The sequence below is a fragment of the Alnus glutinosa genome, chromosome 10, assembly GCF_958979055.1.
Source record: "Alnus glutinosa chromosome 10, dhAlnGlut1.1, whole genome shotgun sequence".
Lineage (NCBI taxonomy): Eukaryota > Viridiplantae > Streptophyta > Magnoliopsida > Fagales > Betulaceae > Alnus > Alnus glutinosa.
Window position 1 is genome coordinate 13,828,344 of NC_084895.1, and position 21,150 is coordinate 13,849,493.

General features: G+C 37.0%; 1 protein-coding gene across 1 annotated transcript; it reads left to right on the forward strand.

Moving 5' to 3' along the window:
* Positions 1-5: 5 nt before the first annotated feature.
* Positions 6-17,733, forward strand: LOC133879597 (receptor-like protein 56). Its single transcript, XM_062318217.1, has 5 exons — positions 6-423; positions 13,846-14,001; positions 14,294-14,449; positions 15,244-15,387; positions 15,532-17,733. The coding sequence occupies exons 1-5, from the start codon at positions 15-17 to the stop codon at positions 17,523-17,525; spliced, it is 2,859 nt and encodes a 952-aa protein (XP_062174201.1). The 5' UTR covers positions 6-14; the 3' UTR covers positions 17,526-17,733.
* Positions 17,734-21,150: the final 3,417 nt, after the last annotated feature.

Genomic DNA, 21,150 nt, shown 5'->3' on the forward strand with positions numbered 1-21,150 from the left:
AAGAAGCTAGAAAAATGAAACAATATTGGAGAATGGAGTGGCCTTTACTGAAAATCTTGTTGTGGGGTTTACTTGTATTTCTTCAAATTCATGGACACACAGCTGCCTGCCTCCAGGAAGAAAGGATTGCTCTGCTGGAATTGAAGGCGTTTCTGGAATCCAATATTATTCATGCTGATGCAGATGATCACCACCTTCTTCCATCATGGATTAACGACGCAAAGAGTGATTGTTGTGGTTGGGAGAGGGTCACATGCAACTCCACCTCCGCTCACGTGATCAAGCTTTCCCTCTACAACTTAAAGAAAGAAGATCCTTATAACAACCGTTGGTTGCTAAACGTGTCCCTGTTGGTGCCTTTTAAGGAGCTAACAACTCTTAATCTATCCGGCAATGCAATTCGTGGTTGCCTACCAAACGAAGGTAAGTTCTGAGCCACTCCTTTTTTTTTTCTACTTTTTTTTTCTTATTTTATATGCTACGTTGAAGAGATGCCTTTGAACGTTTTAGATCAATCTAATTCCCTCCACCCAAAAGAAATAAAAAGTTAAAATATTTCATTGAGCCCTTTTGTTGTCTTTGGTCATAAAATTCATAATGACAGAGGGTTGGATTTATGGTGTTACCTGTCCTTGATCTTCATCTCTCTCTCTCTCAATTAAACCAATTACCAAAACTCCAAGTAATTTTAAATGTCACATCATATTTTTCTTGTGTTTTTTAAAATTGATGTGGCTTTTAAAATCTTTATTAGATCAAAATTCAATAAAAATCTATCACAAATTTAATAGTAATTTTAAAAAACACTATCAATTTTTGGGGGACACATGAAGGACATGTAGTAGTTTTTCAATTTTTTGCAATTCCTCTCCCATTTACCAGGGTAATTATGAAAACCCAACCTCTCTCCTTCCAATAATTTTTCACGTATAGCTATTTATTATAGTTTTGATTTTGTTCATAGGATAGGGACCTTCTTACATATGTTTAAGTCTGACCGGTTAAAACTTAAAGTCTCACATTAGATACTTGTAAAAAAATGAATTTTCAAGTGCACTAATATGACCTATCAAACTATCAAAGTGTGCCAAAAATGTCAATTTTGTCGAAATATTCCTATAATACCCTTATTCTCTTAAAAATTAAAATAAAAAATGGATAAAAAAAATCTATTTTAAGAGAAAGGGGTACTATTATAGGAATATTTTGACAAGAGTGGTCCTTTTGGCACACTTTGGTAGTTTGAAGGGTCAAATTCAAGAGACTATTCTAAAATCAATTATTAGTTCAGGGGGCTTTTTTATATTTTTTTCCTTAAAATATATACATGTAAATAAGAGTGATTAAATCTAGGAAAAAATACAATTTACCCTCCCTCAAACTACCAGTCATTTTTCAGATAACCCCCCGAACTACTAAGGCTTGGACTCTGGCTTCCAAAACTACCAAAACCTTTGAAAAAAAGGCCCACTTTTCATAGAATATGCCCATAATACCCTTGTCTCATGTCATTTTTCAATAAAATTTTTTAAAAAAAAAATTAAAAAAAATTAAAAAAAATTTATAAAAATTTATAAAACTTTTTTAAAAAAAAATTATAAAATTATAAAAAATTAGATTTTTTTTTTTTAAAAAAAAATAAAAACTAAAAAAACAAAAATTTTCATTTTTTTTTAAAAAAAAATATTGCAATCGATCGGAGGACGTACTGCTTCTTTAATTTAGCATCGTTGTTGGGCACGATGCACGCTTGTAGCTTAGCGAACTTGTCCCCGCATCTCTAGATGTAGACATGGCTCATTTCCTATCCATCGATGTCTATGATATTGATCTTTCGGAGGTTATGAACGTCGGCCGAGGTCAGCGAGCTGATGATTGCGAACCGAAACTCGCTGAGCCGGGCTATAAAATCAGTCATCATGGTGTTGCAAACTAACGGTGACGAGAGAGGTGTCGAGATGATCGGGTCGCGGTTGGGAAATAACGCCACCCCAAAAAATAAAATAAGAAATAAAATTTTAGTTTATTTATTTATTTATTTTTTATTTTTTATTTTTGATTTTTAATTTTTTTGAATTTTTGAATTTTTTTTTGAATTTCTTATTTTTTAATTGAAAAAAGATACGTGACAGGGGTAGTGTGGGGATATTTCGTCAAAATGTGCATTTTTCAAAAGTTCTGATAGTTTGGAGGGCTAGTGTCCAAACCTTAGTAGTTTTGAGGGCTATCCGAAGAATGGCTTGTAGTTTGGGGGGTTAAATTGTATTTATTCCTTAAATCTAACATTAGGGCAGCTCAATAGTAAGTTAAATTAGCATCCACTTAAGACTTCTTAATTTTTGAAAGCCCTCCCAAAATATAAGGTCCTTTATATTAAATTTGTCCAAAAAGAAAGAGTGAGAGACCACAAGAATACGGTGAGTCCGCCCTCTAGGTTTTCTCTCTGAGAGGACTCACGAGCTAGGTGTGCGATTTGAGTCTCCTACCAATTTTCTTGGCTGAGAGTTTTAGTCTTTTTGTTGTTCCAGTACCATATTCTGCCATTCACAAGCATGAGAGGGATGGCTGAATATATAGATGGTGAGAAGTTGGGCATAACGATAATCGAAGATGATACTGCTGACTTACGTATGAAGAGTGGAAAATGCCTCATTGAGAGACTCATATCCAACCGCCGCATCTAAAAAGAAGCATTTCCAATGATGATGTCCCGGCTATGGAAAACGTTGGATAGTGTGGCGTTTAAGGAGATCCACGATAACCTGTGGCTGATCGAGTTCTCTAAAGAGAGTGATAAAAACAGAGTCAAAGACGGAAGGCCTTGGTTATTTGATCGAAGTGTCCTCGTCCTCAAAGAAGTGGAGGAAAGTATTCCTCTAACGCAAATGGATTTCACCAAGTCTCTCTTCTGGGTTCAAGTGCATGAAATGCCTCCCACTTGCATGAATCGAGAGGTGGGGCATAGGATTGGGTCAACTTTAGGGATGGTGGAGGAAGTGGATGTCATTGATGATGGGGTTGGATGGGGACGTTGCTTGCGGATCTGAGTTAACATTGACCTTACCAAACCATTAAATAGGGGTCGAGCCCTTCATCTAAATGGTAAATCTCTCTGAGTGCCTTTTAAGTATGAGAAATTGCCACAGTTCTGTTACACTTGTGATCGGATATGTCATGCAAGTTCCTGTTGCAAGGGGAGTAAAGGATTCAAACTCAATGAGGATAGTCGTGCAAAACAACGGGGGTTTGGCTAAGGGCCGATGATCTTCGGTATAAGAAGGAAGTACCACCAAGTTCATAGTCGGCACAAGCAGACTCTAATCCAGAGCTAGAAACTGAAACAAACTTTGGCACGACCGAAAATCCAAATGACGAGGGGTGGTGACAAGGAAATTTCCGGCCCTACAATCATGGAGGCTCCCATAACAGACAATCAGGCCAATAAGGAAATTCATTATCCTGGGCGTGATTCTGGGAGCATGAAGGGAAACGGATGCTCGTTACAAATTCGGAGGAAATCTTATATGTTGAACTTGATTTGGGGCCTGGGGGTGGTTTCGACCACCCCTAAGGCCTTTGGGGGTGGTCTGGCCACCCCCCGGCCAAAACCCAAACCTTTTTTTCCTTTTTGTTTTTTTGGCCTTTTGGGGGTTGTCAGATCCCCCCCAAAGCTGATCTGGGGTGGTCGAACCACCCTAGATTGGCCTAGGGAGCCACCCATTTGGACAAAAATGGGGTGGCCGGCCACCCCTTTTGTTTTTTTAGGTTTTTAATTATTATTATTTTTATAATTTTTAAGTTTCAATAAATTTTTTATTATTAAGTTTAAGTTTTGCAAATTGTTTTAAGTAGAAAACGGTCGTTTCCATTACAGCATGCATGCAATAGTTTTAAACTACCGCATGCAAGTCGGATCCCCATTAAGGAGTCTATTCAAACGGTGGTTTTGGATGGGCCTGGAAATGGGCCAGTCTAGACAAATCTCAATCTAATACAACGTACCAGGGGTATCTAGCCCACAGTGCATGATGCAAACACCAACGGCAAACGAGGGTACGTAACTCACATGTCAATCCAACAAAAAAAGGGGGAGGATCCTTACGGGCCAAGAAGAGTAAGGCAAGGGGAAGTTCCAAGGAAGATGAAGCAACCTCGCTGGAAATAGAACCAGCAAGCAAAAGGAAGCAACCAGATTCCCCAACAATCCCTCAGAATTCCTAAGGGGGACATGTTAAACGGACCAAAATACCGAGTAAGGTCTATCATCAGTTGGCAATGACGAAGGCTGTTTCACAACTCCACCTGGCAAAATGATTATCATTAGCTGGAATTCCCGAGGGCTTGGGAACCCTCGGACAGTTCGTGACTTCCACCAGATGGTAAAGGAAAAGCAGCCCAACTTAGTGTTTCTTATGGAAACCCTAAGTCAAAAGTCTCATCTTGAAAGAATAAAGCAGAGGTTGGGGTTTGATGGTCTCTTTGTGGTTGATCTGGTGCACAAAAGTGGGGGATTGCACTTATGTGGAAAGTGGCTAGAGACCTGGAAATCTATATTTATTCAAGGTGGCATATTACTGCTATCGTGAAGGATGAAGATGGAAATCCTATATGGAAGCTTATCGGATTTTATGGTCATCTGGAAAGTGCACGAGGATTGGAATCTTGGGCCTTATTGCAGCATCTGAAAACTATCCAACCTACCTCGTGGTTGTGCTTCGAGGACTTCAATGAAATTCTAAAGCAATTGGAGAAGGAAGGGGCATCTATCCGCCAAGAATCCCAGATGTAGGGATTTCGTACAGTGCTAGAAATATGTCAACTTTGTGATCTGGGTTACTCTGGGTCTCACTTTACTTGGAGTAACAACCGCATGGATGATTCTTTTACAAAAGAACGTTTGGAACGTGCTTTGGCCAACATGGAATGGTTCTCCCGGTTCCAATCCGTGATGGTCAAAACCCTAGTAGCCCGAACCTCGGATCATAGTCCTATCCTTATTAGCTTCTGTGACGAAGCCCCCAAACAGCAAACCTCAGCTAGACCACTGAGCTGGAATGCCAAGGTGTTATACAATCTGCTTGGGAGAATGACGTCTTGGGGGGGGGGGGGATCAAGTATGCAAGCCGTGCAGAGATGGCTATCCTCATGTCAACAAGCACTTACATCCTGGAGTTGGAGGATCAAAAATGGAAACAAAGGGCGAAGCAAAATTGGTTCTGGAATGGAGACAGGAATACTCAATTTTCATTCGTGGGCAAATCATCGGAGGAAGATAAATAGCATCCAAAGTATTAGTGATGAATTTGGAAGGATTTAGAAGAAAAGGAAAGATGTAAGCCGAGCTTTCATTAGCTATTTTGAGGGCCTTTTTACGTCCCAAGGTCCAACCGGGATTGAAGAATGCTTGCAGCTTATGCCTAGCCTGGTAACTCCTGCCATGAATGATCAATTGTTGAGGCAATTTACAAAGGAGGAGGTGAACGCAACCCTATCCCAAATGCACCCTCTCAAATCGCCAGGACTTGATGGTTATTCAGTAATCTTCTACCAGAAAGCTTGGGCAACAGTGGGACCTCATGTTCGAAAAGCAGTCTTGATGGAGGCTCGATTGATGTGGCTCTCAATGCAACTAATATTGTCTTAATCCCCAAAGGACAGTCCCCCACATGAGTAACTGACTATAGGCCCATCAGTTTATGCAATGTGCTTTACAAGCTCATTGCCAAGGTACTTTGCAAAACGACTTAAACTCATTTTGCCTCTCATAATATCGCCAGAACAAAGCGCCTTCGTCCCTGGGCGGCTAATTACTGATAACATATTGGTGGCTTTTGAGACCCTCTATACAATGGATTCCTGGTTGAAAGGCAAGGAAGGATTTATGCCACTAAAGCTTGATATGAGCAAGTCATACGACCGAGTTGAATGGGCTTTCCTAGAGGTTGTCATGCACTAATTGCGTTTCGATGAACAATGGATACAAATACTAATGTCATGTGTTCGGACAATATCCTATTCTATCCTCATCAATGGGCAACCACATGGAAATATCACACCATCCCAAGGGATCCGTCAAGGTGGTCCTTTGTCCCCATATTTTTTTATAATCTGTGCAGAAGCCATGAGTTCATTGATACACAAGGAAGCAAGAAAGGGGAGAATAACAGGTGTCCCGGTTTTCAGGGGATGTACTAGCATCCACCACCTGTTTTTTCCTGATGACAACTTGCTGTTTTGCAAAGTTAATACTCATGAATGGGGGAGAATTAAAGTCCTTCTAGTTCGTTATGAGGAAGCCTCGGGACAGAAAATTAACTGAGAGAAGACCTTGGTTTTTTTTAGCCGAAATACCAAGGAAGAGACTAGGCAAACTATCCTAACCGAGGTGGGAGTCGGTGCTACAAACTGGTATGAAAAATACCTAGGCCTTCTACCTTTGATAGGGAGGTCTCGGATCAGCTCTTTCAACAGTATCAAAGGTCGTATTTGGAATAAGATCAACGGTTGGAAGGAGAAATTTCTATCGCATGCAGGTAGAGAAATTCTACTCAAGGCTGTGATCCAGGCTGTCCCAACATATACAATGAATGTGTTCCAAATCCCGAAGGCACTCATTAGGGAAATAAACGCTATGATGGGGAAGTTCTGGTGGGGACATCTAGAACAAGATCAAAAGATAGCATAGATGGGATGGGACAGGATGGGGAAAAAAAAAAAAAAAGTAGCCTTGGCTACCGCGAATTAGAGAATTTCAATCGAGCTCTTCTTGCAGATTACAGTAAGCTCCTGAGTCTTTGGTTGCAAAAATCTTTCGGGAGAAATACTATCCGAGTGGCATATTTCTGGAGTCCTTTATAGGCAAACGACCCTCCTATGCATGGAGGAGCATTTGGAATGCCAAATCTCTTCTCGAAGAAAGACTACTATGGAACGTGGGAGATGGAACAAAAATCAAAATATGGGGAGATAAATGGGTGCAAGCAACATTGACACACAAAATTCAAGTTCCCAATCAATTACTAGATAGCAATGCATGTGTTAGTGAACTAATTAATTACGATGACAACTGGCAGAACGTACCTATGATTGAGAGCCTATTTCCAGCGGATGTTGTTGAGCAAAGCTGCAGCATGGCCACCAGTCCTCACACAACGCGAATCAACTCATGTGGAGTGGCACAAGAACTGGAACGTTCTCTGTGCTGAGTGCATACCACTTGGCTGTTGAAAGCAAGGTATGGGAAAGAGGCAGTATCTTGGTAAACCCCAATGCTAACCCTGTATGGCAGCTTATTTGGAGATTTCAGGTTCCTCGAGCAGTCCAACTGTTTTTGTGGAGGGCTTGTAATGACATCCTCCCCACCAAGGAGAAATTGTTCAAACGGAAGGTCGTCATCGAACCAGGTTGCCCGACATGTGGAATGGAGATCAAAACTACTATCCACTCGCTATGGTGGTGTAGGGCAGCTCCAGCAGTCTGGACTGAATGCAGTGGGTGTCTCCAGAAATGTGCAATTGAATCCGGTGATTTCCTCACTATTTTCGAACAATTGAGCAACCGATTGGATAGAGAAGAGCTTGAGTTGATTGCAATGATAACCCAAAACATCTGGCACCGGAAAAACAGGGTTGTCTTTGGAGGGACTGTCATGTCATCAAGGTGTTTGCTGACTAGTGTCAAAGAAACCCTAAAGGAATTCAGGAAAGCCCAAGCACCTCCTATTTCCTCCAACAGTAGCAGTCCAAGCAGGCAAACAGAATGGTCCAAGTCGCCACTCAGTTGGATCAAATTGAATTGGGATGCAGCGGTGGATCAGACTACCAAAATGATGGGCTCGAGTCTAATTGCATGAGATCATAAAGGGAAGGTTCGGGGCTCACTGGATTCAGTGGTTGCAGAAGCGATCGCGGCCATTGGAGTCGAATTTTGCAGCGAAATGGGGTTCTCAACGATAGTGATGGAAGGAGATGCACAGGAGTTAGTTACGGCTTTGGGAAAGGCTGATCAATGCTCAAGTGCATACGGGAGCATAATTCACGACACCAGAACCCGGGTATCAACGTTCCAGGCTTGGACAATCCAACACGTGCGGAGGGAAGGAAACAATGTGGCTCACTCACTTGCACGATGGGCCGTTTCTCAACAACTGCACCAAACTTGTATCGAATGTTGTATTTCCAGTTTATTTTTACCAGTAAAAGCACAATTCAAAAAAATAAAATAAAATGAGAGGAGGCCATTTGACATGCTATGAGAGTTTTTTTTTTGTAGAAAAAAAATAAAAAAAAAAAATAAAAAGTCATATAGCATGTTTAAAATCTTAAAATATTCCAACCTAAAGCATGACCCGTTTTTTTTTTTTTTTTTTTTCTCTCTCTCTCTTATTTTATGTTATCACTTCTAATATTTTGCTTTTTTGGTTTTATCATTCTTTATCTTCTTTTTTATAAATCATATGTTATACTTACATTCAGATCGATTGATTTTAGTTGGTCATTATTATGAGTTCTCATCTCTTATCATCACCGTGCCATTGATTTTACTACGCAATCTAATTGAATTCTAGTTACATTTGACTATCTTACAAAAAAGATAAAATGGATTAACTATATTATTTATTGACAATAACATATTAACAAATTTGAACATGAAAATTTAATTAGAAATTTTACATCCGCCTTGGATATTAATTTCCAATCCACCTTGGATGGAGTGGACCTCAAGAAACGATCATAGGATTTTCTCCTAAAGCTGGAAGTGGGCTGGATCAAATATGGATTTTGATGATCTACCATGTCCCAGCTGTGTTTATTAAAAGAATAGAAATTTTCTTCAAACTGGGTTGGAGGAAACATTCTCCTAGGGATGTAAACCTGAAGTCGGTTCCCAGTTATTGGTCAATAACCAGGAACCGACTCCGGGGTCCCCAGTTATTGAAAATCAGAAACCGGCTCCGGAACCGAGTACCCCGGTTGACTGAGATTTACTCGATTGACTCGGGTGAAACCAGTTATATGTTATACTTACATTCAGATCGATTGATTTTAGTTGGTCATTATTATGAGTTCTCATCTCTTATCATCACCGTGCCATTGATTTTACTACGCAATCTAATTGAATTCTAGTTACATTTGACTATCTTACAAAAAAGATAAAATGGATTAACTATATTATTTATTGACAATAACATATTAACAAATTTGAACATGAAAATTTAATTAGAAATTTTACATCCGCCTTGGATATTAATTTCCAATCCACCTTGGATGGAGTGGACCTCAAGAAACGATCATAGGATTTTCTCCTAAAGCTGGAAGTGGGCTGGATCAAATATGGATTTTGATGATCTACCATGTCCCAGCTGTGTTTATTAAAAGAATAGAAATTTTCTTCAAACTGGGTTGGAGGAAACATTCTCCTAGGGATGTAAACCTGAAGTCGGTTCCCAGTTATTGGTCAATAACCAGGAACCGACTCCGGGGTCCCCAGTTATTGAAAATCAGAAACCGGCTCCGGAACCGAGTACCCCGGTTGACTGAGATTTACTCGATTGACTCGGGTGAAACCAGTTATCAGGATCGGCAGTGAAAGAAAAAAAAAAAAAAACTACAAATCACAAAATCAGAGGGGATCTGTTGGCTGTTGCTAGAAATCCAAGACCAACAAATGTGAACATCGAGAAATTTCTAAATCACAGGGAGTCTAAAACTAAAACCAGAAATTAAAAACAACGTAACAGAAACAAAATAATAGGAAACAACATTGCAAATCAATGGTGGTTGCCGTGGTGGTGGAGGAAGGAGAGTGGCGGCCAAGCGTGAGCCACACGTGCCAACAAGTGAGATCCACTCGCAGGCGCATGCAAGCCACACTCTGGTGAGCAGATGGCTGATGGAGATACCATTAGCGTCGGCAGAAGCAGAAGACAATAAGGAACACGGTGGGAATGCGCATGTCGAGCAAGAGCTTACGGGGGAGAATAGATCTAACTTCAAAAAAGTATATCTGAAAACCTTGGCAAATTCAGCAAAAAACACGGTGAAGAAAAGGAACAAAGGGAGAGAAGCTTGGAAAGACAAAAGAACCAAACTTAGAAAAGTCCTCCGCAAACTTGAATCTTCCAGAATCAGAGACATATTGGACCGGTCTTTTGCCTAACCCAAAGATATATATATATATATACAACCGGAGCCGGTTACCCAGTTATAATCGGATGTCTAGAAAATATATAATCGGCTCCTGCTCCGGGTACCCGGTTACTCAGTTCTAAATAATCGGGTACTAAACCGATCTCCTGGTTTTCCAGTTTCCCGGCCGGTTATAATCGATCCGAATTTACACCCCTACTTCCTCCAACCAAATCATTAAATTGTCATGTGTCTTCAAAACATGTGCTTCTCACTTTTTCTTTTTTTTAGACACTACCAGAGGAAGCCACCATTCTACAAATCTTGTCCGACAAATAAATTTTTTTTATTGACATCTCTCTCTCTCATGCGCGTCAACTTCTCTCTAGAAAACAATGAAAAATGTGTTTGGTCCATTCACCTTCTTCCTCTCACACTAAACCGTATTTTCACTTCCCACTTAATATGTCATAAAAGCTTTTCTTCAATCTAAGGATTATTACTATGCCTTAAAGCATTCCTAATTCTCCAAATATTGTAAATGGAAGAATCAAACACTAACCTACAAATATAGTCTTTTATTGTTTTCCCCTTCCACTCATGCAAACCCAAAGAAACTACATCATCCCAACAAGTGGGTGGATTCAACACATGCACCATATAGTCCCATGACTTTTTTCCAAATTCTGCCACTAAACCCACAAGAGAAGAATAAATGATCTCTATCTTCAATCACAAATCTGCAAAAAATACGTTTCACATCCCCTTGAAAGCCCCAACCCAAAAGCTTCCTACCAGTCGATAACGCATCCCTCATTGCCAACCAAGTCAGAAGCTTGCTTAGGAATGGAAATAGGAAACCAAACCAAAGACCACCAATCCACAATTTGTCGCTTAACACGAGTAGCATCCAATGTATGTGAGCAAGAGTACATAACATTTATTGAAGCAGACCAATGCAGAATATCTTTATCACAAAACGAAACCAAATTTGAGGGATACGAACCTGCCAAAAGCTCCTCCCCTTCAACAATACTGCATGCTCCCACACAACCCAAAGAGACCCTAACCTCACAAAGAAACTCCAAATATGTCTCATCATGGCAGCACAATTCCATTCCTCAAGATTCTTAATGCCCAAACCTCCTTCTTCTTTAGGCAAACACAAAATATTCCAAGAAACCTTAGCTCTAGCAATCCCTTCATCCTTACCATTCCAAAGAAAACGATTGAACTTTTGTTCAGTAGCTCTAATGATCTTCTTAGGTAATATGAAAATGCTAATCCAGTACACTTGAACACTATAGAAACAAGTTGCAACCTACTACTAAAAGATAAATTCCTAGATAACCAAGAATTAATCCTAACAGTAATTATTTCCAAAAGAGCATCACAATCTGCTGCACAAAGCCGAGAGGAAATTGTGGGAGCACCTAGATACCGAACATGAAGTTTACGTTCACACATCTTTAAACGGTTGACAATCTGAGTCTTAAATGAAAGAGGTACCCTAGCACAGAAGAAAGTACTCTTCTCAGGATTTGCCTTTAAGCTAGAGAGAGATTCAAACTCACTAAGGACTTTTTGGATAGTAGCAACAGATTGCACACTAGTCTCAGAAAAATAAAGAGGTCATCAGCAAAACATAAATAAGTGAGTCCAATTTTAGAACACCGATGATGATAGCCAAAACTCCCTTGTCTCCTTGCACACTCAGCCAACAAGCAAGACAAAACATCCATTGTCGAAACAAACAAATAAGGTGATAAAGGATCACCCTAACGAAAACCTGTCTTCCCATAAAAAAACCAACAAGCGTGTCATTCACCGCCACATAGAAATGAGGGAAAGTGATACACTCTCGGACCCAAGCAAGAAAATTTTCAGGATTCCTAAAGCATCCTAATTTACTAGATCATAAGCTTTCATAAGATCCACCTTCAACTTACATCGAGCTTTATAATCAACCTTATAATAATTCTTCATTACTTCTTGGGCCAATAACACATTTTCAGTAATGCTTTGATGAGGAATAGAAGTTGTTTGATTAGGACTGATTAAATCTTCTAAGCAAGAGACCAACCGATTAGCCAAAATCTTGGTTATACACTTCTAAATCAGATTACATCAAGAAATTGGAAGATAATCACCAATCTTTGAAGGATTCACCTTTTTTGGCACCAAAGTAATGATAGTGGTGGCATTTGCTTGAACTGAACACATTTTGGAGAAGTAATTCACAGCGTGTAGGGGATGATGCATTTCTCATCATGGGATTCAGGAACTCCACACTACTAGTCCATTACTACAAGTTTGTGCGAAAGGGAGAAGATGAATGGACCAAACACTTTTTTTAATTGTTTCTTAGACAGAAGATGAATGGACCAACTCCACACTTTTGTAATAGTGCTTCTTCTCTTAGTATTTTTTTTTTTTTTTTTTTTAGCAAAAATAAAAAAAAAATTAAAAAAAAAACCTATGAATAGCACGTGTACATGGCAGTTTAGAGACTGGGTTGAAGGAAATTTCTTCCAACCCAGTTTAAAGGAATATCATATACATATAGTTCTTTTTAGGGTTTTTTCTTGATCTTTGGTGTTCTCTCTCTCATACATGCGAGCACACACACATGTGCCTAACACATCCACATGTTTATTCAAAAAAGAAAAAAAGAAAAAGAAACACATTCATTTGAACTATTTTTGTATATGACTAATTTGCCCATAAATGCATTGTTTTAGTGATGTCGATAATATATTTTTTTTAAAAGAAGAAACTGACATAAAGGGATGGCCATGTGACCATCCCATTAAACAAATGGAACTCTGTTATGTTAGAGGTGGCTGCATCAGTTCAGATAAGGCAGCCACCCCTTTGTGTCAATTTTTTTAGTCAATGTTACTAAAATGGTGCATTTATGGGTAAATTAGTCATGCAAAAATAGTTCAGGCACACGTGCTAGTCATGTGTGATGATTTCCATCCAAACTAATGGTCAAAATTTGACACAAAGGATAACAAGAAACACTTTGATAGTTTATGGTCCGAGTCGCAATGAGTCATAATTGGAGGTTTGAGTGTAAATACAATGGTAGTTTGTAGGATAAAGTGTAATTTATCCTTTCAATTTTTTTTTTTTTGTTTACTACATCATTTATTACTATGATTTTGGGTAATTGGAATATTTTTATTGGGTGAATATAAAAAAGTCTTGAATTCAAACATTAAAAATATTAATTAGACTTTTTTTTTTTTTGGTAATTAAGATATTTTGTTGGACGACACTACATTTTCAAGTAAACCATTGAATAATTTTCAAGTTATGTAAATCCAATAATAGGAGTTCGGTTTTAATAATAGAGATTCTTGCTCAAGGTAGTTTCTTTTATCTTATATTTATAAGAGCATTTACAATTTGATAACATTCATCATTCATAGTTATTACCTAATTTTTATTTCACTTTAATTTTTAATGTACAGTTAATTACATTGAGAAACTTGAACAAGCTAGATATAAGTCGTAAAACCAATTTTATGCAAAATTATTAGCTTTTGAAAACTTGGAGAAGTTGGATTTAATCTATTAGATATCTCGCTCTCTCACTTGTTTTCATGCCACAACACATATCTAGTTAGTAAGCTATAAAATGCTATTTTTCTTTTAAATACTGCGAATTGCATAGTTTTTTTCCTACAATTTTTTAATAGATTTACTACAGGTTTTAAAAGCTTGTCAAGATTGGAGAACTTGGAGACCTTAGATCTTAGTCACAACAATTTCAACATAAGCATCATAGAATTACTCAGTGCAGTCAAATCCATTATGAATCTTAATCTTGCTTCGAATCGGATAGAAGGATCATTTTCTACCAAAGGTATGTTGATCTTCCGTGTTACTTTCTAGAAACAACAAGCAGTTACAATCATATTTTAATTTTTCTATGCTCTCTTTTATGCAAAATTATCGGATTTTGAAAACTTGGAGAACTTGGATTTAATCTATTAGATATCTCTCCCTCTCTCTTTCTCTCTCTCTCTCTCTCTCATATGTTTTTAGGCCACAACACAAATATCTAGTTACTAAGCTATAAAATGCTATTATTCTTTTACATACTACGGATTGCATAGTTTTGTTTTACTACAAATTTTTTAATAGTTCTACGACAGGTTTTGAAAGCTTGTCAAGATTGGAGAACTTGGAGACCTTAGATCTTAGTCACAACAATTTCACCAAAAGCGTCATAGAATTATTGAGTGCAGTCAAATCCCTTAAGAATCTGAATCTTGCTTCGAATCGGATCAAAGGATCATTTCCTCCCAAAGGTATGTATGTTGATCTTTTGTACCACTTTATAGAAACAGCAAGCACTTCCAATTATATGTGAATTTTTCTATTTTCTGTTTTATGCGAAATTATCGGCTTTTGAAAAATTGGAGAAGTTGGATTTAAGTCATAAAGAATTCAATGGCTCCCTAACAATCAATGGTAATGAAAGAGATACACTTAAGTATGTGGTTTGTAGTTTTGGCAAATAGTAGTGTGAGCTTTAAAAACTAATTAATCACTCTATTGGGTAGGAAAAAAAAATAATATTTACCATTAGAAAAGTTGATAGAATCTGTTAATGTGACACGTTTCACTTACAATAAAAATAAAATTAAAATAAAAAAACATTAGAAGCATGCGAAGAAAATGCAACATAAGGCTGTACGAAAATGTAATGTAAATTTGGATTATGTAAAAATATCCGCCAATGATATAGGAGTTGCAAAGATCACATAATAAGCAAGTTACTAAGAAAAGACTCAAGCTTTCAAGGATTTTCCCATTGACTGCGTCGAGCTTTGATGATTCAATATAATCTTGAAATGTGAAAATAAAAATGTAAATGCTAAAGAAGTAACAAAAAATCTTAATTAAACAATGAACTGTTGTCCTTGTCTTGCGAGGTAATCAACTTAATGGACGGCTACCAGTCTCGAGTAAAAAATTCCATCACCTAATTTCAGGACTAATATAAATTGCAATTGAAAGATGATATCTATTTAATTTCAAGACTAATATAAATTTCCTTCTTAGAGATTTTATTGACACTATCTCTCTTCACTCGTGGTAAGTTTGTCTAATTTTAGTCGGTTGGAGATTTTAGATTTGAATGGAAATTCTTTCACTGGAAGTATTTCTCCACATATCGGGGCACTATCTTCTCTAAAGGCTATATCATTAGGTTATAATGACCTTAATGGCACTTTACCAGAAGGTAAGAATCAATTTTTTATAATTTGTTACTCTTACCTGTAATTAATGATCGACAATTTATTATGAATATAAAATCAGATTTTTTTTTTATAATTTTTTTTAACATAATTAGGATGGGCATTGCTAATGTTATTCCTTTTGACAGAGTTTTGCAAACTGAACAAACTTGAAGAGTTAGACCTTCATGGTAATTTATTTGAAGGGATCCTTCCACCATGCCTAAACAATATGACGTCTCTTAGATTGTTAGATATATGTCTTAACCAATTCGCTGGAGACATCTCTTCAAATCTGATAGCCATCCCGACATCACTTGAGTACATTGATCTGAGTTATAATCTTTTTGAGGGCCTATTGTCATTCAGCTTATTTGCTAATCACTCTAAGCTTGAGGTGATTATGTTGGTGAATAATAACAGCAAGGTTGAGATAGAAACAGAAAATTCGTTGGGTTGGGACCACCTCTCATTTCAATCGTTAAAGGTCATTGTACTACGTGATTGTAATTTGAACAAGCCCACTGGAAATGTTCCCAAGTTTCTATTTGACCAGCACGAATTGGAAATAGTTGATTTGTCTCACAATAAGTTGAAAGGAAACTTCCCCAATTGGTTGCTTGAAAACAACACAGGACTGCAAGAGCTAAATCTTCGAAATAATTCTTTCGTGGGTCAAATTCATTTGCCACCAAATCGCTACAAGAGTATTTCATTTATGGATTTCTCTGACAATTGCTTAGATGGTCAACTTCAAGAGAATATTGGAAAGATAACTCCATGCATAAAATATCTAAATCTTTCCCAAAATCTTATTGAAGGTTATCTTCCGTCCTCAATTGGTGACATGAGATATTTGGAGTATTTGGACTTGTCCTCTAATAATTTCTCGGGAGAGTTACCAACGGAATTATTTGCCACTTGCACCTCCTTGAATCTTTTGAATTTAGGCAATAATCAGTTCACAGGAACAATTCCTGGATGGATAGGAAACATGACACGTTTGTTGACTATTGTCTTGAGTAACAACTCTTTTGAAGGTCAGGTTCCATGTGGACTAGAGTCAGTTCAATTAGTAGACCTTTCTCATAACTCACTTTCAGGATCATTACCTTATTGCTTGAATCTACGATTTGTTGAGCACCTACATTTGCAAGGAAACAAACTTACAGGTCCAATACCAAAAGCTATTTTCAATTCATCATCTCTTTCAACATTAGACCTTAGAGATAATAGCTTTTTTGGTAGCATCCCTGATGAAATCGGTGCACTTTATAACTTAAGAATACTTTTGTTGAGGGGCAACTATTTCAGTGGTATAATTCCAAATCAGTTGTGTTGGTTAAATAAGATAGACATAATGGATCTCTCCAAGAACTCTCTTTCTGGGACAATACCGCACTGCTTTCACAACATGTCCTTTGGAAATATAGATGATCTTGTCTATTATAGATTTCCTTCTATGTCTTGGTTCATTGGATTAGGTTCTACATTCCAAAGGCTCCAAGAATGGAATTGGGAAGGAGATAACATGGTGATGTGGATAGAATATGATGATCCTGTTGAGGTTGAGTTTGTAACAAAACGTAGGTCTAACTCCTACAGTGGTTATATCCTTAATTATATGGCTGGATTGGATTTGTCATGCAACAAGCTAACAGGTACAATCCCACCAGAACTAGGAGAGTTATCTTCAATTCGTGCATTGAACTTGTCTTACAATCAGTTGACAGGTTCCATTCCACAAAAAATCTCATATTTGGACAAGTTGGAGAGTTTAGACCTTTCTCACAACAATTTGAGTGGAGAAATTCCTTCAGTATTGATTGATATGAACTTTCTGGGAGTGTTTACTGTGGCTTACAACAACTTATCAGGTAAAGTTCCAGACATGAAAGCACAGTTTGCAACATTTGATAACAGTAGTTACGAAGGAAATCCATTTCTTTGCGGACAACCACTAGAGAATAGATGCACCAAAATAGACGAGTCACATCCATCACCAACAAAATCTTCAAATGCAAGTGAAGGGAAATGGTATGAAATAGATCCTCAAGTATTCTTTGCAAGCTTTACCGCATCTTATATTGTTTTCTTCTTGGGTGTAGCTACTCTTCGTTATATTCGTCTTTATTGGCAATAACGGTGCTTCAATTTAATTGAGGATTTTAAGTACCAGTGTAATTATCATGTTTTTTATAGCTTAAAAAGTTCGTCAAACCGTCTATATCCTTAGATATTTTCAGTTTCCATGGACATCTTTGGTGGTAGTGATGATAGCTAGCTGTACATTTGATTATGAATAATGGTTAATTATTGTAATCTAATATGAGAGAAGTTGTTCAGTTTCACTTGCTTTCTTCTGTATTGTTATTTTTGTCATTTGATGATGGAGATTATTCATGTAGTTGGAAATTTTATTAATAGTATGAATTAATAAACTTAGTTTCTCCATACACATGATTTTTGAACACTTTTCCAATAGGGAAACGATTCATTATATGATATATCCCTGGAAGAAGGAAGAGATTGAAGGGATGAGTACTCACTAGTCAAAACAACAAAAGAGTAATTAGACATCTTTCACTTACAAATACATACTCTCAAGCATGCACCAAGATTAAGATACCACAAATATAGTTTAATATAAAATTAGGTGTTGGAAATATAAGATAGTATAGGAAAAATATGAAGGCAAAAATAAAATTAAAATTTCAAGGTTCGATCGTAACGACCATATATATCTTTACTATTTATTTTGCCCCTTTTAAAGTGCTAAGGGTATATGACAAAAATAGTCCACAGGATACAATGAAGCCTAAATGTTAGTTGAGAATAACACTTTCTAGAGTAACAAGGAATCACCCTTACAAAGAATTGAACAAAATAAATTTGTATGAGGAAGAAGAGAGATTATGTGATGGTGTGTTTGCACATGACCAAATGGTCATGTTTATATTGATTTTTGGATCCAAATTAAATCATTTGATCCAATGGTCACAAATTGTAAGCACCAAATCCAGCTTAATGGCATGGACACTTTAATAGCGTATTAATCTCTTTTGTAACCACCAAATCCTTAAAAAACCTCCAAATCTTTAAATAAAATATATTTCAAAATTACCCAAAATAATTAATTTTATTTATTTATTTAAATAAATATAACATTAGGCACTTGCCAGTAACCACTCAAAACTAATTAGTCCCAAGCACATACCGTTGCTCCTATTCCTAAATAAATACTAGCTTACATGGATGCATTGATAATTCAGATTAAGCAAATGTCTATTGTTCCAAAAAGAGCATCTCCTGCTTTCGCAGCTGTTGTGTGTTTTAAATAGTACTCGCAAGCGCACGAATCGTTTGCAATATAGTGTGTGCAAGTGCGAGGTCGAATCCACAGGGAAATGGTCAAATATTGGTGTCTTGCTTAATCAATCTCATCTTAACCTAGTTCCAAAGGTTTGAAAAATGATTGAAGAACAAAAGACTAAAGGAAGAAGATGTAATGAAATATGCAAATTAAAAGGAACTAAGGTTAAGGAATCCACCAAACCAAATCCTACAACTCACACTCTTGGTTTCCACTTGAACACCCAAAGAACATTAAGCTTAGAGTGTTATTCAAGTTTCTTAACCATAAACCCAAGAACCATTAAATGAATCCAACACATTGACAAATCACAAAGAGTATCGATTGAAATCAAAACATCCAATGTATCATTCAATCACAATGGATTTCACTCAAACCGATAAAACAATGTATTAGTCGGTTGAAACACATAAAATGTCCTCTATCCACCACTAACCATATTCATTGCAAAAGATAAAGCTTTAAATGAATGGAACTTGAACAATTAACATGATATATCATTAAATGTTCAAGTGGTACAGCAAGGTTGTGAGTGTCATCAATGGAAAGGTTTCATCTTCAACCCTAGTTGAGGTTACTAGCCTTCCATGACTAAAAACACCACAAGAAGATGATGAACAATCATGGAAATGAAAGAAAAGCTCTGCAAAGAGAAAGTATCTGAAAATAAACTACTGAATTACACTACAAGAAGCACGAAATTAAACCTATCTACAGAATTTCTGCTCTATTCTCTCCTCTCCTACTCTCTCTACTACCCTCTCAACAAGGGGATGGCTATGGCTTTTATAGAAGAAAGCCATGGCAAGAAATGACTCATCTACCCTCCTCTAGGGTTCCTTTGCAGCTAGAGACAACCCCAAACACGAAACCAGCTTGTTCTGCAGCGGAAATCAGAGGGAGGACTGCTTTTTGGCTTCTGATTGGGCGTTCTGGCGCGCTCTGCAAAAGCAGTTTCTGGAAAATTTCGATCGATCGACTTTTATTTCGATCGATCGACTTCGGGCAAATTTTCGATCGATCGAATTTTAAGTTCGATCGATCGACTTTGTCAGGGTCTCCGAATTTCCAGTTATTTCCTTATGAAATTTGTCATTCCTCTCTTATTGTCCTACAGAAACAGAAAACACAAAAACTAGCTAAAACATTAGAAAATAACAAGGCTAAAGGTCTAACTAATGCAAATCAAGGGGTCCAAATACACCATATTTGGCACTCATCAGCAGCCTCTTTAAAAGCATGCACATTTTTCTATCAACCAGAGCAGCTTCACTGCACTCAAATAGGTGTTTATGGGCAGACCACATATATACCTCCACAAAATATGAGTCCTTACCCCTCCCAATTCCTTCTCCAATTTTCTATAAAAATTAAACCCAAAAAAATCCGAATAAAGTACTCCAATTCTTCCAAAATAAGAAGAACTGGTAAAAAAATGCACAGAATGTGAAATTCGAAAATATGTAAAGAACAACACATCTGATTGATAATTTGAATGGCAAAAATTAAATTAAAAATCAATGAAAAAGTAATCTATTAGGTGGAATGAGAGGTTTAAGGTTTAGGGTATTGTTCCAATTAGGCTGAGATATTTTGTCCCATTCTTTGGCAATCTGTATGTAAATGTTATGACTTATACAAGCTTAATTATTAAAGCTAATCTGGCTCAAATTTATGAACAAAATAATGACTAATCTCTCAATATCCTTCTTTGATTAAATGGAGCTGCAATATTTTAGCTTGGAACGGTGCATTGTTAATATCTTGGGTGTGGTTGCCATACATTGAAGATAGGGCCATGCACTTGTCAATTTGGAGTGTTTTTGTCTGATCTCTCTTTCTGTTTATAAATATCTTTAGAATAAATCGAGCTCCAATATGATTCATGCACTTGTCAGTTTTTATTTGATCAATCTTGTGCATTAAAAAAACTACTTCTCAGATCTTATATATCATAACAATGGGTATTGATTTGAACTTATATATTGGGTGAGACCACATATTATGTCTCTTTGTGCAATTTGGATTTTAATTTCATTTGAGAATGAGGAAACAGAGGAATCAGGACTGCAACTGGATTTGATATCTTTAGATAATTAGTATATCATACTTAATGTGGCCAGCTTAATTACAAAGCCATCATGCTTTCTACTCTTAATTAAAGTTGACCCTTATGTATTCATAGACTATTTATGTTGGGTTGATCTTCTTCATCTAAATAAGCTCTAAATGGCTTATGCATTTTTATCAATGTCGAAAAGAAAAGAAAAAAAAAAAGGATTCACATTAGGAGAAAGCTCTCCTCAGTCGAAGAATTTTATTGAATGTATTATATTAAATTGGCATGTGTTTAAAATGTATATAAAAATTATATGTAATTTTAATTCTCACGCGC